At 60.1% G+C, this 24,326-nt stretch overlaps 1 protein-coding gene across 1 annotated transcript; it reads right to left on the bottom strand.

The window, feature by feature from the left end:
• Window positions 1-13,118: 13,118 nt before the first annotated feature.
• On the bottom strand, window positions 13,119-18,956 carry MRGPRG (MAS related GPR family member G). Its single transcript, XM_042238171.1, has 2 exons — window positions 18,920-18,956; window positions 13,119-17,297 (listed from the first exon to the last, which is right to left on the bottom strand). Exon 2 carries the CDS (start codon window positions 17,259-17,261, stop codon window positions 16,398-16,400), a length of 864 nt encoding a protein of 287 aa, XP_042094105.1. The 5' UTR covers window positions 17,262-17,297; window positions 18,920-18,956; the 3' UTR covers window positions 13,119-16,397.
• Between the last annotated feature and the right edge of the window lie 5,370 nt (window positions 18,957-24,326).

Below are 24,326 nucleotides of genomic sequence, written 5' to 3'. Positions count from 1 at the left end.
TTTGCCTTCTGACGGCGTGGACCGTGACTGGCTAAACAGAAGCGGCCATCTTCCGTCTTGGAGCAAAGGGGGCTGTCGTGGGCCGCCCCCCTCCCGCTACCTCCTCCACGGAGGCCTCCTGGCAGCCTCCTGTGTGGCCCATCTTCCACCCTCCAGCTCCTTGCGGTTTTGCCGGTTTTCCATCTGGATGGGGAGCCCCTCCGGGCTGGCATGGTGCCCGAGCTCTTCTCCAGGCCTCTGCCCACCGCCTCACAGTGTGGCCGCAAAGGCGGCCAACCCCACGGTCAGTGCAGCATGTGGCGGGGAGCCCCTACGGGGGCCTGGAACACTTGCGGCTTCTGCATCGACGCGCTGGTCCCTGCCTGGTGGGTGTTCCGCTCACCCGCCTGTGCTCGAGGAGGAACAGGGGGCGCCCCACCCTTTGGGTCCTGTGCCCTCAGGCCGAGGCAGGGAACCCTTGCGGGGCAGAGGGGAATGAAGGAGAGTCTCTGCAGAAAGAGGAGGCGGCAGGTCTCGCCAGCCAGGTGGGGTGAGCTGTAATTTAAGGCAGCTGACAGGCCCCATCTGTGCCAGGAGGCTACCCGGCCCGCCTTCTCCTTCACACACCTGGCAAGGACGGCCATGGCTGCAGCAGGCGGCCGGGCGCTGCGCCAGTGACGGGGCGGCTCCCCGGGCCTCGGGCAAGAGGCGCTCCGTCCTGTGGCTGCAGCCTCTGCTGCCCCAGGGCACGGGGGCCATGGGATCCGCAGGGAGTGGCCCGTCTGCTGGCTTTCATCTGCCGGGGAGGGGTCCCTAGGAGCCCAGCCTGCGCTGCGGGCGGCTGCTGGGCAGGGGCCTGGCTGTTGGTCCGTCCAGCAGGCTGTGTCTTTGACCATGTCATCACCAGGCTGCCCCAGTGGACCTCCGGGAGCCCACGGTGAGCAAAGCAGAGGGTCCCACCGTCCAGGGTGCCCTCCAGGCTGAGAGACAGTAATCACGTGGACGGACAGGCAGCTCGTGGGAGCGCGTGCGCACCCGGAGACCCTCACTCCGCAGCCCCCGCCCTGGTTACCCCCAGACCTCAGCAACTGCCGCTGTGGTCTTCCTGACCCCCTGACCTCCCCCAGGGCTGTCTGGCCGGCCCCTCATCTGCACAGCCTCATGGTGGGTCTGAGATGGAGTGAGGGGAAAGTGTTGCACGCCCCTCCTGCGGCAGGGGTGATGCCCCCCGTCCTCAGGGCCGGCCCCTCAGGCTCTCTCTCCTGTCAGCCCTGGCTCAGGTTCCTACTCCCCTGAGACGAGCCCTCCCCTCTCGGAAGGGCTGCGTCCCTGGAGCCAGACCCCTGGGGATGACCACAGCTCTGCCACTTACTAGCTGTTTGACCTTGAACATTGCTGAACCTCCAGCGGGGCAGGAATTGCAGGATGGCCCAATGCCCCCTCCCCACGATGTCCTGCCCTTGAGCTTGGATGCCACCTGTGAATGCCAGCGAGATGGTGCCTGTGACGACTTCACTCAACCTGGCAACAGGGGTCTTTGCAGAGGTCACTGAGGCCGCTACTCAGCTGACCTTGGTTCATCAACGAGGAGATGAGCAGAGCGGGTCTGGCTACTGGATCCAGAGGCCAGAGACGGAGGAGGCTGTGACGGGAGGGAGGCTCTCCCCGCAAAGACAGAGGAGGCCACGTGGCAGGGAACACAGTGGCCCCGCTGACAACCAGCGAGGAACCGGGGCCTCAGTCCTACAGCTGCTGGGAATGGAGGTTGGCCAAGGGCCTGGGTGATTGTGGGCGTGAGCTCTCTCCCAGGGGAAACCGAAGGAACTCGCCGGCAGCTGTCCTGATTTCTCTGTGAGGCTCTGAACAGACACCCCGGCAAAGCCTGGACTGCTGGCCAAGGGAATAATAGCGGTGGGGTGGGGGCTGGGGAGAAGCTCTTGGAGCTGCTAAGTGTGTAGCAATTTGTTACACAGCACTAGCTGACCAATACAGCCTCCCAAGCTTCAGTTTCCCCAGCAACAAGACAGTCCTCACTCAGGACAGTAGTTACTCACAGGCAGGTGTAGGGATAAGACAGCTAGAACAGGAAGCCCCAAGGACGGCCGCGCTCAGCAGGTGGGGGCCAGGGGGCCGTTTCGGTGGCCTGCAGTCGGCTCCCGCCACCCTCCCCGCCCGCCGGGCTGCACCCTGGAGCTGGCGCACTTTGTTGCTCTTTTGATGACCTGCTCTGAGTCTGTCTCCTCCAGGCCCATGGTGGGCGGGGGAGGGGTGAGGTTGGGGGTGTCCAGCTCTTTCTGTATCTCCTGGACCCCCAGGGAGGTTTCACACAGAACGATGCCTGGAAATGTCTGGTGAGCATATTTGGGCTGGCCCGATGAGCTGCTGGTCAAAGAAGGTGCTTGGGTCTCTCTCGGGGTCTGGGGCGCCCGGTCTGCTAATGCTTGGTCCGAGCCGGGTAAGGACAGGGTGGGTCTCAGATGGCTCTGTTACTGAGGTGCCAAGGGAGCTGCCCTCCTGCTGAGTCAGTCCTCAGAGCACCCCCAGGCCCGAGCGGACATGGGTTCAGGGAGGCCTGAGGGGCTGGGCGGGGGCCGTGGGTTCCCGGGGTGAACTGGGCTCTGGAGGACGGACAAGGATGTGATAAGGACAAATTGTGGGCCAGCCGAGGACTGCCAGCCAGAGGATGCTGGCTCCTGACTCAGCCAGCTGCAGTGTGACACTTTCTGGCTGGAGATGAAGGCCCAGAGGGCTCCAGGACACACCTGGGTCACCCTGGGCCCCCCGGGCACCGAGCGGGCCCCTCTGGCCGGCTGGCTCTGGGGCATCCTTGCCCCTGCTCTGGCCTTACCCAGGGGGAGTGTGAGGAGGCTGGGTGATCCTAGGTGGTGCTGCAGGGCAGGAGGGGTGGGAGGGGAGGGAGGCGGTAAGGGTCTGGTCTGGGGGAGGGGCACAGCAAGGCTGCTGAAGTCGAGGGATCTGGTGCACGAGGGCTGTCCAGCCCAGGGACTAGCGTGGGCCTGAGGGCCCTGTGGGGGCTCCCTGAGAAGGACGGCAGAAGCCTAGCCAAGAGGCTTGTTTGGAGCTGCCCAGCCCCCTCAGGGCCCCAAATCCTAGCAGCCATGCTCCGCCCAGCTGCAGTCACCACCGTCTCCTGGCTCCTGCCGCTCCCAGGCGCCCCCTCCCCACCCCATCACCTCCGGTTTCCTTTTAGGAAAAGAGAGTCTTTCATCCAAAGTCACCAGCCAGTGGCTTCTATCAGACCTCTGGAGGGGCGTCTCTTGTGGCCCTGGGGGCCCTCCTCGCAGGGAGAAGCCCAGGGTGTGGGACCCCAGGGGAGCCTGCTCCCCTGCAGCCCTGCCCTGGAGCGGGGTCCAGGGGCTGTGGGCTCAGCGTTTCCCTCCCTGCCTTCCTTGGCTGCAGGAGGAGAGCTTGAGAAGTGAAGTTTGGATGTTCCCTTTGGCCCAATTATTATTCCTCTCTTCACCCACTCTGCCGCCTGGAGGAGTCAGCCTGAGAGTCAGCAGGAGCAGACCTGCAGGGGGGCTGGTCTGCGGCAGGTCTGAGTGCCTCCCCTACTGACCTGGGGTGGGGGGTCCCTGAGGGGTGGGAGGCTCAGACTCGGGGCTGGCTGCTGCATGGCCGGTGGTCCCCACTCACGGGACAGCCTCCCGGCCCCGCTGCCCTCTGTTTAAGGAGCTCGCTGCCCTCCCCCCACCCCTCCCGCCCACGACCCGAGCCACGGAACTTCTCGCTGCCAGAACTGTGGGCACAGCCTCTCAAGAGGTACACTTATCTGAGACTAAAATGGATTTGTTGGCTCTCCAAAGATGAATAGGAAAATGCAACATCAAAATTAATGAACATTCAGTTGAATTTTTAGTGGCAACAACCAACAACTCACCTATGGCCTGGTGTTACACCATGCCAGCCACCCCACATCTGGGAACTTGTTTCATTCTCACGAAAGTGGTGGCGAGGCGGGCGCGATTATTAACCTCCCAGATGGACAAAGCGAGCAGAGGCAGAAGGCAGGCCCTTGTCCAGGGACACACACCTGGGGCGAAGCAGGGACTTGAACCCAGGCTCTGTGACCATCACCTCTGCCTCCCCGAGTCCTCCACGCTGGCCCTGTCTAGGGCGGCCCTGCATCCAGCCCAGGGGCTCTCCTGGGGTCCTGAGCCGGCTGTTCCTGCCCCGCCGCACCAAGACAGCCTTCCTCACCCAGGGTCTGGACCACAGGCCCTGGGCTGCAGCCTCCTTTAGTTATGTAAACACCGGAGGAGACAATGCCGTGGTGGCCAGCACCCCGCACCCCCCCCCCCGCCCCTGCCGATCTCGGAGCCCCCCGGGGCGAAGGCGCTGAGCTCCCCAGGTGCCTGGTGCACACACAGGCTGGGGACCCCTCTTCTGCTGCAGGAACCCCATCTGCACCCCAGGTTGCATCCGTGTCCTCCTTCACCACCCTGAGCACCTCTCAGCTTTATACTCCACCCTGCCAGGGTGACGTTAGCTCAGAAATTCACAGATACCCTCCTCTGAAGTCCGGTTTTTAAGAAAGGAACCATGGTGGGCAAAGAAGCCAGAAGTCTGAGGCTCTGACGGGACACAGGGATCTTCAGAAGTGACCCTGCAGGGCTCTCAAGTCCCAAAGCGCCCAGCCTGTCTGGCTGCTCCTCCAGGAGACGCTGGCTGGAGCTGCCCCCAGGGGCGGTGGTGGCGGGTTGGGGGAGGGGCGGGGGGTGGGGAAGGGACGCGGAGGCCCAGGTGTGGGTGCAATGCAGTACTGCCTGGAGTGCCCAGGGACCCACCTGCCTGGCTCAGCTGAGGGGCGTGTCTGGGGACAAGCGGGCAGAGCCAACCCCCACCTGGCTGGTGTGTCAGCCCCTGGCCCGCTCCCACTGGGGACCTGGGGGAAGTCAGCAGAAAACCGGAGGGCTCTGCCACCTGCTGCTCCCCGGCCCGTCCCCGGGTGCCCAGACCTTCCCTTCAGCCCCCAAAGCTCGGCAGGGCCATCTCCCCAGCCCAGGCGGGGGCGCGCTCACTCACCGTGCAGCAGGGCATCCGCGCAGCGGGCTGGCTCCCTCCTCCAGGCTGGTCCCCTGGAGTTTCCACTGAGCTCTGCCTCCCCCTCAGGGAGGAGATGGGGTGGGCAGTGGGGTGGGGTGGTGTGCCTGCCCAGCAGAGGGCTCAGCTGATCCCTCGGACCCTGGCCGCCCCCAGCACAGGCTCTTCTGGGCGGGGACCCTGCAGGTCTGGAGCTGGTGGAGTCTCCAGGGGAGTGTCCAAGCAGTGTCCGGAGGGGCCGTGGACAAGTGAGGCAGGCTGCCCAGTGAGGGCCGGCAGGCACTGCAGGACGGGCGCCCCCTGGGGGTGCGGAGAGGGCCGGTCGTCCCGCATGCGCCTCTCCAGAGCCTGCAGCCGTCCCTTCCAGCCCCTAGCTGCCACTAGCAGGACCAGCTGCAGCAGCCGCCTCGGGCGCCAGGCAGATCTGGGTCCAGCCGTGTGGCTGCGGTCTGAGGAGCAGGCTGGGGTGTTACCTAACACCCCGAGGCAGCCGCACCTCCCCGTTGGCAGGTTTGTTTAGAGATGACAGTGGGAGGCAGACGGGTCATCATGCAACACCAGAAGATGCCCGCCTTGACCTCCTGGGGCTTCTTCCCCCCTGGCAGAAACTGAGGCACAGAGAGGCTGAGCGACAGCCTGGGGTCACACAGCGAGCGTGAGGCACCGCGAATTCAGCCCCAGCTCCCTAGGTTCCAGTGTCACTCTCCGCTGCCCAGAGTAACCAGCTCCCGCCCAGCCCAGCCCTGCTCACCCTGCCTCTCCCACCCTGCCCTGCAGGCCCTGCTTACCCCACCCCCTGCCTGCAGCATCGCAGGAGCAAGTGTGGACCAGCCTGCTTTTGGAAGCTGGGTTGGGAGAGCTGCAGGTTCCCTACACACAGGTGACTCTTCGTGGGGGCCGGGGAGGAGGGCAGTGGGGCGCAGGTGACTCCTGGGGTCTGGGGGGGAGGACAGGTGTCTTCTGAGAGGCCAGGGAGGAGGGCAGTGGGGCGCAGGTGACTCCTGGGGTCTGGGGGGGAGGGCAGTGGGGCGCAGGTGACTCCTGGGGTCTGGAGGGGAGGGCAGTGGACATAGGTGACCCCTGGGGTCTGGGAGGAGGGCAGTGGGACACAGGTGACCCCTGGGGTCGGGGGGGAGGGCAGTGGACATAGGTGACCCTTGGGGTCTGGGGGGGAGGACAGTGGGATGCAGGTGACCCCTGGGGTCTGGGGGGAGGGCAGGTGTCTTCTGAGAGGCCAGGGAGGAGAGCAGTGGGATGCAGGTGACCCCTGGGGTCCTGGGGGGAGAGCAGTGGACATAGGTGACCCCTGGGGTCTGGTGGGGAGGACAGGTGTCTCCTGGGAGGCCGCGGAGGAGGGCAGTGAGACAGACACTGGGATGTGTCAGCAAGGCCATCTTTAGCCCTTGTCTGGCCTCTGCCACCAGGGTGCCAGCCTCTCCTTCACACGCTCAGCTCTGCTGCTGGCCCCGAGTGGCCTACAGCTGCAGGATTCAGGGTGTGAAGGAAGTAGGTTCCGAGGAGTGGCCTGGGCAGCCTGAATGTCCCTCTGACTCTGCCCTACAGGGTCTTGTACACATGACCCTTGGACCCTTTGCCTATCTTGCCACTCTGAAGTGGAGGGAGGCCGCCCTGCAGGTCCATGGCCTCGGCTTTGTCGATACACCCACCACCCGCCAAGCAGGTCCCTTAGCCTCTCTGTGCCTCTGGCTGCAAAGTGGCCTCTCAAGACCCAGGGCAGACTCTGGTGAAGGCCCTCAGCCCCCAGACCTTGGCCTGCACTGGGACCCGCCGCAGAAGCTTCTGTGGTGGGGGTGGGCTGGGAGGCTCCAGGCTGGTCTGCAGGACCCCTGGCACCCCGGGACAGGCGGGTAGCCGGGCCTGCCCAGACCACGACAGTTGGCGGCAGATGCTAGGCAGCGCCGTCCCCACCCCGGAGGGTGGACACCCCACCTGTCCTGCCCATCTTCAGGGGTCACAGTCACCAAGCGGGGCGTGGGACCATCACCAGTGACCACCCCCCTCCCCCCGCCCCAGGGAGGAGGTGCAGTCCAAGCAGGTCTGAGGGCCAGTTTGGCCCCCGGCTCCTGGGTTGGACCAGAGCAGAGCCGCCAAGTCTGGTTAGCAGCCCTGCTGACCGTTGGAATTTTGCAGGTGGCCCAAGGCTTCCCCTGGGATCTAGCGAGAATTTGATTTGTTCTTCAGATGTCGGCCCCTCCCTCTCTTCCTCCCTGCTTCCTCCCCTCCCTCTTTCTCTTCTCTGGCAGCCCCTCCTCCATCTCTGCTATTCACTGTTTAGGAGCAGGCCCGTGCCCAACACAGCCAGCACCAAGTTAGGAACAGAGCTCCTGAGCCCCATGCTCACCTGAGTTTGCAGACAGGTGTGCATACGTGCAGAGAAGGCTGGTGTCAGAGGACAATTTAGAGACTGCTGAGGTCAACTCTGGGGAACCTGGTACCTGTCTGATGAAGAAGGCTGCGTGTGTGCATGAGGCAAGGGAGGGAGCCGAGGGGCACGGAGGTGGGTGTAGACTCTGTGACCTGAGCTGTGGAGCGTGGAGGAGGTGTGGGGTGGCTCTCTTCCTCCTGCCTTCCTTTGTCTTTGGCAGGGAGTTGGGGATGTCTTGAGGAGGACGATGAGGAGTGATGGTGATGAGCGTGGTGATGGTGGTGATGGTGATGGTGGTGATGGTGGTGGTGATGGTGGTGATGGTGGTGGTGGTGGTGATGGTGGTGGTGGTGGTGGTGATGGTGATGGTGATGATATTTTAAAACAACAGAAAGAAGTGCTGTGCAAGGGCCCGGCATGAGGCGGCGCCTCTGGCCCTGGAGGTCTACTGGTTCCCCCACTCCCTCCTAGCCTGGTGTCAGGGGCCATATATAATCCTGAAAACCTGCTCACTCCATTCCATGTTTTCTGGCCAACCCTGGTCCCACCCTGGCCCTGGGAGCCATCTCCACTCTGCTACTTCCCTCTCTAATTAAACAAGTCAATGTATATGTCCCTTCACCCCCAAACTGTGACGTTAATGGTGGAATTTCAGGCCCCATGGAGAACGCGGAGGCAATGGTTTTGAGCCTGGAATGAACCCCATCCTCCAATTCGATTCCGGAATTGGGAGCTCTGGGAGGGGTTGGCCTTCTCCCAGCACACAGGTGCTGAGAGGCCTCCTACTGAGCTGCTAACGAGGAGCAAGCCCCAGACTGGCCTTGCTCACTGCTCCTCAATGCACGAGGCACACGGACCCCTCCGTCTGTCTGCTCCCTGCTCCCTGTGTTTCTGGCCAGGCTGGGGAGTCCCCGCTGGAAGCCGCAGAATGTCCTTCATCAGCGTCTCTGCAGCCGCCTCCCCTCCACCTGCAGCCCATCTTTCCAGGCCACTTGGCCGGTGCAGGCCCCCTGCCGCCTGCTTGCTGGAGGGCGGGGAAACTGCCTTTCACCGGCCTGGGCCTGCTGGGCTGAGACACCAGCATCCTTATCGCGGCTCCGGAGGCCTGGGCCAGCAGCGCACACGTGCCCGCGCAGCTGTCGGAGGGGCCGAGCTCTGCTGCGGCCCAGTGGGGGGACTGGCAGAGCCCCCACTTTGTCTGGGCCTCCATCTCTCCGCGGCGGTGGGAATCTTACCCTTGCAGTGTCCAATACCTCATGTGCTTTTTTGGACATTATACATAAAGGAATGTTCATCCTACTTACAAAGAAACAAGCTCTCTCCTTTTTTTCCCTCATGGCGAGGGGGTCCCTTGGGTCTGTTTTCCCCTACTTTTCATGAAAAAAGGGGGCAAAGAAGACCTACTCACTCTCCGCTTTGATCTAGGAAACGACAGTGGGATGCAGTCCAGTGGTCAGGGCTCAGGTGACAGTGGAGAAGGGGGCCCTCTGGGGGGCAGTGAGGAACCCCCATAGGGAGGCTGCTCCACCCTTCCTTTGTGTGCAGAGGGCAAAGCAAGTGAGGTCTGCCAGCCTCTGACATTCAGGAGAGGCCCGAAATATGAAGTTTGGAGGGAAATTTCCCAGCTGTAAGTGCTGTTATCTGATTAAGATTTAACCACTGTGAACACCCACAAAGGGACCTGACCGCAGGCTCGCAGGCCCCCAGCGGCTGACCTCTGGCCCAGTGTGACCTCTGAGGGCCTGCCCAGGGTGGTTGCTGATGAGCTCTCAGGGAGAGCAGGGTCCCTGATGCCCTTTTGGGATGCCAGGCGGTCTCCAGGCCGTGAAGCACCTTTGTCAGGAGCTCCATACAGAGTGTGGTCTCTTCTCAAATCCCCACTTTGACGCCTGGGGGCGATCAAATGCAGACTGATGGGCCCCCAGAAGCTCTGGCTGGCAAAGATAAGCCAGCAAGTGGGAGGCCAGGGCCCCGCATGAGGGCAGAGAGGGAGGGCAGACAGGCCGAGGGCCTCCCTGGACCGCAGAGCAGTTTTCCCGTAGGTCCAGGAAGCAGGTATTCACTCTGCAAAAGCTTAGCTCCTGCAGGCTGGGAGGGGTCCAGAGCTGCAGGCCCCTCCTCCCTGCTGGGAGGGGCCGTGCCAGCCCTGGGAGGCCCCTTCTCTGGGAGGGGAGTGTGCTCACCTACAGGCGTCCCATGGGAGGAAGAAACACACTTGATAGCTTTGTTTAGTCTATTCTAAGACCTGCTGACTCAGCCGGAGTCACAAGCCCAGGTCCTGCCGCTTTTCATTCTTCTGAAAACAGGAAGTTTTCCAGGCTGAAGAGAAGCGCTTCATATTTGAAAGTAAGAAATGAAGAGAGCTAGAAATGATACGTGTGTGGATAATCATAAAAGGATATTTTCTTCTTAATTTCTACAAAGCAAGAGTAGTAAAGATACATGTTGGGGTTTATAACATTTGTAGAAATTAAAGGTATAAAAGTAATCCAAAGAGCTGGAGAGGGAAAAAGGGCTTCATCCGTTGGAGGGTCCTTAAGTTGTATGTTGAGTGGTTTACTATTCGCTGTGATAAGTTAAAAGGGCATATTATCATCTCTGGGGAAACTTGCCAGAATATAAAACAAAGAGCTGTAGCTAAAAAGCCAATAGAGAAGATAAAATGGAGCACTAAGGATGATTTGATTAATCTGAAAGAAGGCAAGAAGTGGAGCTCAACAGGACAATGAATGTAAGTGACAAATAGAAAGCAAATACTGAGACGGTAGATTACACTCAGTCGCATCCGTGATTATAGTGCATGTAAGTGGACTAAGTGCTCTGAATAAAAAGCAGAGATTTTCACACTGGATTAAAAAATACTACCCCAAAATGTGCTATTTACAAGAGCCACAGATGCAGAAAGATTGAAAGAAAAGAGTGAAAAAATCTGCCATTCAGACAACAATGACAAGCTAGCCAGGGCAGCTAGTGACTTACTTCAGGCAGAGGAGACCTTCAGGTGGGCTCCCAGGTGGCACTAATGGTAAAGAACCCGCCTGCCTGTTTAGGAGACATCAGAGCTGTGGGTTCAGTCCCCGGGTTGGGAAGATTCCCGGGAGGAGGGCAGGGTAACCCACTCTAGTATTCTTGCCTGGAGAATCTTATGGACAGAGGAGCCTGGTGGGCTGCAGTCCACGGGGTTGCATAGGATCAGACACGACTGAAGCTTAGTCTGCACGCATGCTATGTATGGGAAGATGCTTTGCTCAGTCTATGGGTGGTGCTAGTGATACAGAACCCGCCTGCCAATACAGGACACTTAGGAGACACAGGTTCAATCCCTGGGTCAGGAAGATCCCCTGGAGAAGGAAACGGCAACCCACTCCAGTATTCTTGCCTGGAGAATCCATTGGACAAAGGAGCCTGGCTGGCTATGGCTGATAACATTGCGAAGAGTCAGACTCGACAGAAGGGTGTTACTGGAGATAAAGAGGAATACTTCATAATTGTATTAGTAATCTATTGCTTTGTAACAACTCCAAACTTTAGCAGCTTAAAACGGTAAGCTTTCTCTCATCACTCCTGTAAGTCGAGAATTGGGGAGTGACCTATCTAGGACCTATCTAGGGTCTTGTAATGACCAGGCATCTTGGTCATCTGAAGTCCTGACCGGGGTTGGAGGGTCCACCTCCAAGGTGGCTCGTTCACATTTATGCTCAATTCAGATGGTGGAAGGAAAAACCCCCTGGAGCACTAGACTTTCTAAAATTGACGCAAGGAGAAAAAGAAAATCCGGGTAGCCCTGTATTTGTTAAAGAGACTGAAATTGCATTTTGCACTCCTTCCACGAAAGATGGTTTCTCTGGTGAAACAGTACTGGTCTTACCCAGATTCTTACAGCGTAGAAGGGGATAACCGATACTCCAAGCTGACAAGGGCATTATGAGAAAAAAAGCCAGAGGTGGCATCTCCCACAAATGTAAGCGCAAATGCCCTTACCAAATGTTTAGCGAGGCAGACTCTGCGATAAGTCAAATGGAAAATATATTCTGGCCAAGTGGGGTTTATCTAGGGACGATGAGGTCAGCATTGGAAAATGAATCAGTGAAGTTCTCCAATGTAACAGACTAAAGGAGAAAAGCCTTGTGTGTGTGTGTGTGTGTGTGTGTGCACTTAGTTGCTCAGTTGTGTCCGACCCTGTGCAAGCCCATGAACGGCAGCCAGCCCGGCTCCTCTGTCTGTGGGATTTTCTAGGCAAGATCACTGGAGCGGGTCGCCATTTCCTCCTCCAGGGGATCTTCCCAACCCAGGGATCGAACCAGCACCTCCTGCGTCTCCTGCGCTGCAGGCAGATTCTTTGCCCACTGGGCCGTCCGGGAAGCCCCAGAGGAGAAAAACCATAAGGTCATCTCAATAAATGAAGAAAGGGGTGCAGTAAAGGTCAATACCCATTCATGATTTTTTTTAAAAAAGCAACTTTTGGAAAATTAGGAATAGATGGAAATTATATCAGTATGACAAAGGGTATATACAAAAAACCTATATTTAACATCATATTTAGTGTGAAATACTGAGCACTTTCCCTATAAGACTGGGAATAAGGCAGGGATGCCATTTTTACCATTTCCATTCAACACTGAAGGGAGGTCTTGGCCAGTGCAATTAAAGAAGAAAAGGAAATAAAAGGAAGAAGTAAAATGATCTCTATTTGCAAATGGCATGATTTTGTACGTAGGAAACCCTAAGCAGACTTCAAAAAGACGACTAGAGAGAATTCCCTGGTGGTCCAGAGACTACGATTCCACACTCCCAATGCAGGGCGCCTGGGACTCATTCCTGGTCAGGGAACTAGATCCTGGTCAGGGAGCCCGACCACACAGGCCGCAACTAAGGGTTTAAATGCTGCAATGCAGGATGAAGGTCCTGAGAGCTATAACTAAGAACAGGCACAGCCAAATAAATAAACAGATAAACAAAAATTTAAAAAGACTCAGAACTAATTTAGAAAGTTGGCAGGAGAGTTATTCAATTGTATAAAAGGTCAAGATGAAACAATTGGAAAATGAAATTAAAAGATAATTCTGCATAGCATCAAAGCTTCAAATACCTAGGGATAAATTTCCCAAAATATGAGCAAGATAGCTATGCCGAAGGGAGGTGGGATTTAAAACACGGTTTCCTGGTGGCTCAGCAGTAAAGAATTTGCCTGCAGTGCGAGAGACTGCCTTCAGCGCAAGAGATGTGGGTTCAATCCCAGGGTCGGGAGGATCCCCTGGAGAAGGAAACAGCAACTCACTCCAGTATTCTTGCCTAGAGAATCCCCCGGACAGAGGAGCCTGGGGTGGGGGATACAAGCCACAAGGTCACAAAGAGTTGGACACGACTTAGCAACTAAACATGCTTATTAATGGAAAAACTCCGTAGTGTTAAGGTGCCAGTTACCCGTGATGCTTTTTTTGGCCGTGGCTTGTGCAGCAGAAGCAAGCCCCCGACCAGGGATGGAAAATTCGACCCTGCAGTGGAAGCACGGAGTCTTAACCGCCAGACCACCAGGGAACCCTTCCATGAATTTTTATAGAATAATTGAATAGATTCAATGCCATCCCAGCCACATTTTCAGTAGATCTTTGAAGAAATTGTCAGGTGTCTTCTAAACCATATGGGGAAATGTAAATTTTGAAGAAGAAATATAAAATTGTAGACCACCTGATTTCCTGACTTATTTTTAATGCTGGTACTTAAGACAGTGTGATGCTGGTATAAGGAAAAACAGGCCAACACAGAACAGAGTCCAGAAATAAACCCTCCATGTACAATCAACTGACTTACAGTAGAGACGCCCATGTAATTCATGGGAGAAGGGAAGCCTTGTCAACAAATGTTATTAGAATGGCTGGTTATCCACATGGAAAAAAAAAGAAAAATCAGCTAAAACTTGACCTGTTTCACAGCATCCACACTTGCTCTGAGCAGAACCACAGGAAAGGCTGGCCGGGAAGGAGGGTCACATGGATGCTCTCGCCCCCTGTTCCCGGCGGGCCGCTGTCTTGTGTCTAGGGCACACCCGTCCCCTCCCAGGATCCAGCGCCTTCAGCCTCCCCTGGGGCCCCCTTCTTTCTTTCTCTTCTTCTCGGCTGTGTTTGGAGGCCTCTCAGACTGTCCCCCGTGGATTTTAGCTCCTTCCTGACACAGGCAGTCCCGGGATCAGCGCTGGCACCCCCTCCTCCTGGGAGGCCCCTCTGCTTTATGAGTGGGGGGGCATGCGACCCTCTTCCTTGCATCTGTAACACTAGGGGGGCCAGACGGTGTGCCATCCACACCGGGACACACACGGCTAGAAGGGGGTGGACACGCTGATGGCTGTCAAGGTCAAACTGGGACACACGGGGCCTCTCTAAGCCTCTTCACATGCCATCCTTGGATTTAGCGGACGTGTCCATCGCTTCTCCCCTGCTGGTGTTGCTGGCTGAAAGCGGAGAGTGGGGTGGCGAGCTGGTGATGGGCTGGGGCGGCTCTGAGCACCTGGGTCTCTCGCGTCTCCCGTCTCCTGCTCAGGTGTCAGGTCAGTGGTCAGGCCTCGGCTGACCCAGAAGTTCCCAGAACGAGCCTGGGCTGATCCTGCTGAGTGGTGCTCCATTTCAGCCATATCCTTGACTCACTGGATCCCACGTTCGCGCCGTCACCCGCTCACCCATCTACCGGTCCTCCCACCCCACGAATGCCTGTCAGGCCGCTCCTCCCAGCCGTCCGGGTCTCAGCCCAGGGAGACGGCCCACACCCAGACCCCCGGGAGCTCGCCTTCTGGTGAGACATGCAGACACTGAGGCTGAAATGAGCACAAGAAGCGCAGCCCGAGGTGGGAGGGAGCCGCTCCTGATGCTCACCGGTGGGCGGGCACCAGGGGAGCTGAGGGCAGGGCGCCCGCTGCCAGGAGCTCCCAGTGTCACAGGACAGAGAGACGCGAGGACAGGCCCCAGGGGCTGGGCGGGGTGCCAGCCGTCAGCGCGGGTTCTGGGCTAAGGTCAGGGCGGGCTGGGGACACGCGGAGCTCTGCCCAGAGACGGAGTTGGAGATGGCAGAGGTGACGCGGCTGACCTTGAAGGTCAGGAAGGTCATGGTCCACCCTCTGCCAGCCTGGCCTCCTGCCTCCTTCCTCGGAGTCCAGGTCGGAGATGCTACTCTGCTTCTGCTTCTGCAGACGAGGCTCCCGCAGTCAGGAGACTTGCCGGAGGTCACCCGGCTGGAGAGACGCCAGAGGGAAGGGAGCCCAGTCCCGGTTTTGCAGGTCGCTCTAGGCGGCCGTCACTTCTCCGGGACTGGGGACACACTGGCTCTATAGGGCCCAGGCTGGCGTCCGTTCGCCCAGCAGCAGGTTCTGGGACAGAGGTTTGGCCCTACCCATCTGTCCAGACTGGGCTGCTCATCACGCACCCCAGACACTGCCAGCTGCCTGGCTGCCCGTCTGGCACGTGGACGGACAGCCCCTCAGGGGGCCCTGCAGCTATTTCCTGGGGCTGGGAGAGGTGGAGGCTGATGCTGGCACACCTCTGAGGCTGTCCCACCCTCATCGCAATTCCAGGGGCTCTAAAAAGGAAGCCACACCCCTCCTTGGGTCCAGCATGAAGTGGTCCCAAGAGTAGGTGGTTCCTCCCCATCTTACCCCCAAAGCCAAGGCTGAGGTTGCTGACCCTCCTTCCTCAGCCTGCTAGGCTGCCAGAAGCATCCAGTCCTCAGGGCACTGTCTGCGGAGACCAAGTGGGAGGGCCTGGGGTGACCACAGTCCTGGCCGGGGAGGGGTCCAGGGAAGTCTTCTTTCCTTTCCTTAGCATTCTCCAAAGTCCCAAGGATGAGCAGCACATACCTTTTCCAGTGAAAAAAGGACAACTTTTTAGAAACAATTCTCCTGGTGCTGTAAGAGGCATTGTTGTAACAGGTTTCACGTAGCAGGTATAGAATGTCTTCATCTTTGGTAAAAATTGAAATTTCTGTGGCTCTCCATCACAAAAATGAACACGGCCAGAGGGTTCTATGCCTCACGTACCGCGCTGAGTCCGAAAGGTTTGGTGACGTAGCTTTTCAGTGTTTTCTGTAGGACTTGAAAGTCTTGACAATGATCATGAAGTATTGTTTTAAAATATCAGAAACACATAACAGTCTCTCTCCTTTGGAAGCTGCAAGGAATGGCGTCAGCTGTCTCCCTCCTCCCTCCCATTCTCTCTTCCACATCACCATCCGTCCATCCGTCCATCCGTCCATCCACCCATCCACCAGTCCATCCACCATCAGTCTTCCTTCTTCCCTCCCCTTCTTCACCAGGGAAGCCCTGGGGGTGGGGTGCTGGCAGGGGAAGGGGCAAGGTCTGTGGCAGGTGGGCAGGGACGGGAGGGGAGTGATGGGTGAGCAGAGGATTCCCTGAAGGAGGGTAAGCTGAAGATGGGGGTCGGGGGGCAAGGGCACCCTCCAGGCAGCAGGTGTCGAGGACCCCCGGGGCTGGGAGGGGCAGGGGAGCGCTGAGGGGGCACTGGGCTCTGCTGTGACCCCGGCTTTGCCCACCCGCTTTGTGAGCACTTGGTGGGGAAGCCACGCCACCTGGTGGCCAGTGGGGAGACTGCAGGGCAGGTCCTCTGGGAGGACAGCCCCTCACCCAGCCAGTGTCCGGGCTCCCATCCGCCCAGCCCCCCATGTAGGCCTTGGGGGGTGCCACACTCTCTTCACTCCTGCCTCAGCTGGTGGCAGGGTGGGAAGGAAGTGGGAGCTGGGGTGCCCGTCCTCGCCCCAGTCCTGGGAGCTCCCCGCCTCCTTGCTATGTCTCTGGCCTGGTCCTTGGGCTGCCCTTGTTCCCTGCAGGCCACGGGTGGGGCGTCAAGACCATGGCGCTCACCCGGCCCCCAGCCCTTGGGTCCCCAGTGTGAGTGAGCCGGGGAGTGACGTGGAGTCCTGGAGGGTCTGGCAAGGGATGGGGGGTGGGGGGCGGCCAGGGCGGCCCCTACACGCGGCCCATGGGCAGGGAGACCCCGCCGGCCCCCAGCTGGGTGCCCTCCCCCAGGGAGCGCCGGAGGACCGCTCGCAGAGGCTCCCGCCGGCCCGGCTGCCGGCCCACCATGAAGTAGATGAGGGGCCTGGCGCTGCAGTGCATGCAGGCCAGGAGGGCGGCCAGTGGGAAGAAGGCGGACAGCACGAAGCTCGGCAGGTACGGGCGCAGGGTCCAGCAGAGGAGGCAGGGGAGGCCGCAGACGAGCAGCAGGAGCCCGGAGCCCAGCACGGCGCCGAAGAAGCGCGGGCGCTGGCGCGGGGAGCAGCACGCCACCCAGACGAGGAGGACCAGGCCGGCCGCAAAGGCCGCGCAGGCCAGGGCCAGCAGCCCGGCGACGCTGGCCACGTGGTAGCGTAGGCAGGCCAGTGGGCGCGTGCTCTCGCGCAGCAGGCCGCAGGCGTCGGCGGTCAGCAGCACGGCCGGCGGGGCCAGGGCCCAGCTGAGGCCGCAGACGACGCCCGACGTGTGTCTGGGTCGGCAGCCCCAGTAGCAGGTGGGGAAGAGGTCGGACAGGCAGCGCTCGGTGCTGAAGGCCGCCAGCAGCCAGAGGCCCACGGAGAAGGCCACGAAGGTGACCGGGAAGTGGAGGCTGTGCTCGGAGCCCAGGGCCGCCCGCACGGCCGAGAAGGCCAGCTGGCAGCCCAGGAACAGGAAGTCCGCGGCGGCCAGGTGGAGCACATAGACGGCGAAGGGGCCCTTCTTGATGTGGAAGCCGAGGTGCCAGAGCACCAGCGCGTTCCCCAGCAGCCCCCCGATGCCCACGGCCAGGGTGAGGTAGAAAACCACGCTGCTGAAGATCCCCCAGATCCCGAACATGCTGGCTGGCTGGCTGGGCAGCCGGTGGGCAGGACCCTGGAGGGAAGCAACAGACGTTGAGTCGTCAGCACGCAGGTGCGCCGGACGGCCCCTTCCAGGCCCAGCCCTGCAGGCCCCACGACCTCTGGGTAAAAGGAGGATTTTGCAAGACACGCCCGATGCGGGGAGATGGGGAGGCTGACCAGGTGGGTGGTCCTGCCCCCGGCTGGATGGTTAGACTAAATGCACAAAGATCGGGTGAGAAGGCCGGGTACCAACGTTGTTGCAGAGGTCAGTCGGCATCGACTGGACAGGACTCGAGGCAAAGGGGGCGCCCGTGTGGACACGGCTCAAGGACTCCATGTGGGGAGAGGCTGGGCTACGCTCCTGCCGGACCCCAGTCCCAGAGGGTCAGCCGGGTGGAGACCAGCAGTAGCCATGAGCATGCTCAGTCCTGTGCTGGTCGTGGAGGGTGGGCAGCGGGGGGCGGGGGCGGGAGCCGTACTGTGGGGGCGGTGGGAGGCTGGGAGGATGAGAGAAGGCAGAGGACACCCCCAGCCTCCCTGGCTCTCCGGACCGGGCAGGCGTTCAGCCGGCTCCTCCCGCTGCAGGCGGGTCGGCCGTGTGCAGCTCCGAAGCCTCGCAACCTTGGGGAGGCGGTGATGCCCGGGTCCTCAGGGAAACCGGTGCGAGTGTCTGCTGCCAGCCCCTTAGGGGCAGCGGGAGGGCGCGTCCTGTTCCGGTCCCAGGGGAGAGACTCCATCCCGGAACAGGGGAGGCAGACCCCAATGGCGGGGTCTCGGAGGTGCCCTTCCCCCTGCCCCCTCCCTGCAGAGTCCACGCCTTTGTTCTCAGCCTCGCAGCGGCTGTCAGCCTAGAGTGAGGGGTCAGGGAGCCAGGCGGGGGGAGACAGACACACACCCAGAGAGTGAGAGAGAGACCAAGAGGGACACAGAGACACCCAGAGACTCGGTGGGGGCGGACAGCCCGCCTCCCAACCTCGGGGTCTCCCCAGGTGCCCCCTGGCTGGGCTGCGCCTCTGCCTGGACCAGCCTCACCTCCCCCCACACCCCGTTACCCAGGTCTGCCTCCTTTAGGGCCCTGGAAACTTCTGCAGCCCCCTTGGACCCTCCCAGCCTCCCAGCCCAGGGTCCTCGCCCACCCCTTCTGTGTGGCTGTCCTTGCGCCCAGGAGCGGGGCTTAGCGGGGTGGGTAGGAGTCTCTCGTCTTTACCCCTCACAGGATCTCCCTGAGTGGGGCACGGGCACGCTTGGTGGTGTCGGGGGACCCAGAGAGCTGGGCTGGACTCTGGGGTCGTGGGGTCGTGGACTGTGCTGAGCTGTCTTCGGGGCCTCGGTCTCCCTGAGGGACCCCAGGGGCTGAGCCGGGTGGAGGGTGAGGGCCAGTGCTGGGAGCAGGGCTCTGGCCCCGTCAGGGGGTGAGGAGGAGTGGAGGGGCTACCTGGACGGCTGTCCTGCCGGCTCTCAGAACAGGCACACCTTCCCGGTACATACAAACGAGGGCCCAGGGTCCCGGCTTATAAATGACGCGCCCACCGTCTGCTTCCCCGTCCTCACCCCAGCTCCCAGGCCCACAGGAGCCCGAAAGTACTCAGGGGAGTCCAGACCCACGCAGTGGGGAGCAGGTGGGCTGGGTGCAGGGGCCCCAAGGCTTCTCACCTGCTGACCGGGGCGCCTCTCAGCTGCTCACCACTGCCCAGGGCTCCTCCCGGGCCCTAAATCCTCCCGTGTCCCCGGGGCCCAACTGGCTGGACCCGGGCTCCCAGCCAGTTTCTTGGAAGTGGGAGGGGCCCTCCCTCCCATCCACAGGATGAGCTCAGACAGCGATGTCCTCGTGTGGGCCAGCCCTGCCCTTCCTCCTCAGCATATGAGGCATGTGGACAGCGGGGAGTGGCCTCCTGGGGCCCCCCTTCCAGTGGGGGCTGGACCTCACATCTGGGGGGTGCTCCTCAGGCTGAGCCAGCTCCTCTGTCCCCTGATGTGTGGGAGACAGGCAGTGAGGCAGGAGCCTGGCCGTGTGGCCTGGGTGCAAGGACCTAAAACCCCCCCAGGCCTCAGTGTCCCTCTCCATGGCCTGACCATTCCCTGACAGCTCATGCCCGGCCTAGGGCTGGACCCCACTGTGGTGAGGGAGTGGTCTGGGCCTGCAGATATTGGTCCCTTTCTCAAGGACCCGTCCCGACTGTCCACTTGCCAGCCTCACACCCACAGGTCCCAGCTGCCCACTGACCCTTAGGGGTTAAAATACTTGTCCAAGCTTCATGTCCTGAGCTGGTCCTGCCAAAAACTCGCCTTTTCCATGGGCTGCTCTGCGGCCCTGGGGACTCAGAGCGCAAGTCAGAAGTCACGTGTAGAGATGCTGTTTGTCCTAACATTTTTTTTCTTTTTTTTTAAAATAATTTTTTAATGAGGTATAGTTGCTTTACAGTAGCTCAGACAGTAAAAAATCTGCCTGCAGTGCGGGAGACCCAGGTTCAGTCCCTGGATCGGGAAGATCCTGTGGAGAAGGAAACGGCTACCCACTCTAGTATTGCTGCCTGGAGAATCCCATGGACAGAGGAGCCTGGCGGGCTACCGTCCACGGGGCGGCAGAATCAAACATGACTGAGTGACTGACGCGTTCTCTTTGTCGCTTTAGAGTGCTGTGTTAGTTTCCGTTGAAAAGCAAGGCGAATCAGCTATGTTTCTATGCGTATCCCTTCTCTTTATTAAAAAAATTGTATTTATTTATTTATTTTTGGCTGCTCTGGGTCTTTGCTGCTGCGAGAACGTCCTCCCAGTCTCAGCGAGTGAGGGCTGCGCTGTGGTTGCGGAGCCTCTTCAGCACGAATTTCAGGACTTGAGGCTTCAGGAGCTGAGGCGCGCAGGCTTAGCTGCTCTGGGGCACATGGGATCTTCCCCGAGGGGGATCAAACCCATACCCTCTGCACTGGCAGGCGGATTCTTAGCCCCTGGACCCCCAGGGAAGTCCTGTCCCCTCTTTTTTGTACTTCTTCCCATTCAGGTCGCCGCAGAGCAGTGGGTAGGGCTCTCTGTGCTGGATAACAAGTTCTCGATAGCTACCTGTTTTATGCAGCGTGGGTCCCGGTCTCCCAGTTCATGTCCTGATATTTCCCAGTTCGAGGGTTTGGCTCTGAACTCATTTCGGTAGCAGAGGCGCGGCCTGTGGAGCAAGGGTTCTGGCCTGTGACTCCTGGCAGGGCCCCGGTCCCCAGCCCCCGCGGGAATTGCTGTGTGGCCTCCAGCTGCGGAGACCCAGGAGGCAGGGCCTGGCCCCGCCCCTCCCAGCGCAGCCTCGGGTCTCAGGACGCTCTCCGCTGCCCCTCCCCTTTGCTCAGGTCGCCTTCTCCAGAAAGAAAGCTATCTCGGCCTTGGTACCCGAGGCCTCACCCCAGCCTGCCCGGTCCTCCCGCCCCCCGCCTCTCCTCCGCAGCGCTGGCCCCGTGTCCCACCGCCGCCCCCTTGCTCTCTGCCCGTGGCAGCAAGGGGGGCCTGGTGCACACCAAGCTCTCAGCGCAGCCTCGGGAGGCGCGTCTGCTCTCGGTGTGTTGGCCACAACGGCAGCACACACCTGTGCGGGGCGTGTCCTGGGCCGGACGGGGCCCCCGGAGACACGACCTGTAGGTCCCTGGAACCTCACTGGGAAGAAGGGAGGGCTTTGAGATGAGGTCATTCCGGATCACCCAGGTGGACCCTGAAGGCAGTAAGCATCTTTAAGAGACAGGACAGGAAAGACACTTGGAGGAAGGGCCACGTGCCCACGGAGGCAGAGGCTGGAGGGCTGCAGCCACAAGCTCAGGGGCGCCTGGAGCCCCCAGAGGCTGGAAGGGCAGGAAGGCCCTTCAGACTTCAGACTCGCCCTGCGGACAGTGAGAGGAGACGTGTCGTCATCATAAGCTGCCCCGTCTGGGGGCCTTGGTCCCAGCCGCTCCTGCGACGCAGGCCACACGCTGTTTGCTCTCCACGGAGCAGCTTGTTTATGGCACACGTGCCTCTGAGGTGCTGCCGGCTGTGCGTGCAGATGGGGAAACCGAGGCCCGGGTGCTGAGGGCAGCAGGCCTCAGTGGGTGGGTAGGGACTCAAGCCAGCCCGCTCCCCCGCTCTCCCCGAAGCACACAGCAGTTCTCAGAGCTGTGGGCTATTCCTGGACCCTGGAGGCCAGCGGCTTGTGGCGTCGCCCAAACACCAGTGTGCTTGTTTGGACTTGTGTCTCCTGAGCCGGTTCACAGCTGGTGGCCTGTGTCCAGGCTGTCTGATGCTGGGAAAGACTGAGGGCAGGAGGAGAAAGGGACGACAGAGGATGAGATGCTTTGATGGCATCACCGACTCCATGGACGTGAGTTTGAGTAAACTCCAGGAGACAGTGAAGGACAGGGAAGCCTGGTGTGCTGCCGTTCATGGGGTCTCAAAGAGTCAGAGGTGACTTAGCGATTGAATAGCAACAGCAAGAGGATAGACTGTTATTCACAGTTCTCCAGGGGAGTGCGAGGGCCACCAGGGACCCTCACTTGGGGAAGCATGATCAGGCCAGGCGGCAGAGGGAGGGGACCGTGTGGGCTGGAGGTTTTACTGTGGTTTCTGTGGGAAGGAAGGGGTGAGTCAGGATGAGTGGGCTCAGGATTGGCTGGTTTGAATCACCCCTGGGGGTTCTGGGGCACAGGGTCTGTCCCTGGCTATGTGGACCTGCCCCCTCTGCAGCTGATGATGTGTGGGGGGTGTGAGCTGTGGCTGGTCGGTTTCACTCGCGAAGCTGTGGGCAGCGGTTTGCTGTCTAGGAAGCCGCTCACTGAGCGAGGTGCAGCCTCTATGGTGTCAGGAGGCAGTGTGGGAAACCCAGAGAACAGAAGACGGGGTTGGGGCAGGTGGGACCTGAGCACTGCGGGAGGGAAGGAGCGGGCCCTCTGCCCCTGCACCTGGCTCGTTCTGACCTGGGGTCTTGCGTGCCAACGGGCTCCTTAGTCGCTCAGTCGCGTCCGACTCTTCCCAGCCTCGTGGACTGTAGCCCGCCAGGCTCCTCCGTCCATGGGATTCTCCAGGCAAGGATACTGGAGTGGGTTGCCATGTCCTCCTCCAGGGGATCTTCCCAACCCAGGGATCGAACCCTGGTCTCCTGCATTGCAGGCGGATTCTTTACCTTTAAAGGCCATTTGACCAAGGGGCTCCTAAGGGGCTGCTTAACTCCTGCCCCAGGGAGAGCGGGCAGAGGATTCTGGATTGGGAGCTCGGCCCCCTCCTTGGGAAACCAGACCCCCTTGGCCAGCACTCAGCTCTCTGCCCCTGAAGGGGCGTCCCTTCTGGACGTTCACGTGATGTCACGTGTGTTACATGTTCGACCCCATGACCAACATGGTGCAGACTTGGCATTCGTCGGCTTTTCTCATCTTTAGTGTGACTCCAGTGACGCCAAAAGGGTTTTTAAAGAATTAGGCCTTTTCTCTCAACCCGTTCGCAAAATCACCAAGCCCAGGACCACTCAGCAGAAGCCTTGTCGTCCACAGAGCTAAGAGCGGCGGCTCCAGCGGAACCCTCCACCCCACATTCCAGACAGGGCAGCGGGGGTCGGGGTGGGGTGTTTTTCAGACACCAAAGGGTCCAGGGGTTCTGGAGGAGTTGTGCAATTCATAAAAAAAGATAAATCTCGACTGGATTCCGTATTTTAGGTTGAATATTTCTGTTGTTGCTCTCCAACTGCTGAGATAATTAAATAGCTGAGCAGTGAGTGTCGCCCCACACAATGAAAACAAGTGATGACTTGGAACCTTCATGCAGGCTGGGAATGGGCTGAGGGGTTCCAGGGTGCCTCCTTCGGCTCCTGGCTCACAGGCTGCCTCGTGCCCTGAGCAGCCTCCCCGCGGGTCCCTGAGGAGGGGGCAGTGTCCACACCCTTCCCAGGAACGTCTCTCTGCCTGCTCAAGCAGTGATGTACCTGTTCTTGGGAACTCTGTCCTGGCCAGAACAGTTCTGGGGTCCTGGGGGTGGGAGCTCGGTGGTCACAGGCTTTGGCCTTGGGACCCTGGCCTCCTGGGACCTGGGGCTGTCTCCCTCTCAGCCTGGCTCAGGACACGGGCTGGGGTCAGGCTTTTCCTGAGGTCAGAGGGGTGTGGGCAGGGTGGGGCAATGAGATATTAAGGTGTCCTTGCCTGGGGGAGCCTGCAGGTGCCAGGCTCCAGGCTCCAGCAGTCTGGATCCAGAGTCCTGGGGTCCCATGGATCATAAGACAGGGGCTAAGCAGTGAGATCCCGGCAGAGAGAATGCCTCGCCAGCACCCAGGCCATTGGGCCAGATGTCTGCTGCGTGATCTGCTTCCGCACCCACGACCAGGGGCCCAGAGAGAGCCCAGGGAGTGCTGCAGCTCTGGGGCTTCCTTGGGGAAGGTGCCCTGCTTCATGGAGCCCAATAAGAAGGAGTAGAGAACCCCCCAAACCCTGGGGTGCTGGGGGTGGGCCCTCCGGGAGGGAGGGGGATTGTGAAAGCCACTGAGCTGTGTCTGCCCCAGACATGGCAGGGGTGCTGGGGGTGGGGGGCTGGGGCCTCTTGAGGTCACTTTTGGCTCTGCCTCTCTGGTGGGGGTCCAGCAGCGACTCAGCTCCAGCGCGGTGTCCCATCCGGAAGGTGGGAGGACTTTCCTGCATTATTAAAAGGATCCCCAAGGCAACTTCTCCGGCAGTCTGGTGGTTAGGAATCTGCCCTGCAATTCAGGGACGTGGGTTGTATCCCTGGTCTGGGAGCTAAGACCCCGTGTGCCGTGGGGCAACTAGGCCTGCACGCCCCAACCACTGAGCTCACGCACGGCAACTAGAGTCTGTGGGCTGCGACAAAAGATCCCACGTGAAGCGACGATCGTGGGTGTCGCAGCAGACTCGACGCAGCCAAACACATCAGTGACTCTGCTGGCAGCAGATTTTCTGGGGTGCTACCCGCGGGAGGGGATGGCTGACTGGTTCCTGCTTTTCCCCTGGGTCCTCCCCTGCCTCTGGGGGAGGTTTGTATCTGGTGGTGCTTGAGGCCACTTCCTCTTCTGAGCCTCGTTTCCCCAAGTGGAGTGACTGCGGTTGACAGTCATGTT

The sequence above is a fragment of the Ovis aries genome, chromosome 21 (genome assembly GCF_016772045.2).
Source record: "Ovis aries strain OAR_USU_Benz2616 breed Rambouillet chromosome 21, ARS-UI_Ramb_v3.0, whole genome shotgun sequence".
Lineage (NCBI taxonomy): Eukaryota > Metazoa > Chordata > Mammalia > Artiodactyla > Bovidae > Ovis > Ovis aries.
Note: the sequence above shows the minus strand (reverse complement) of the source record. Positions and strands in the feature narration are given on the sequence as shown.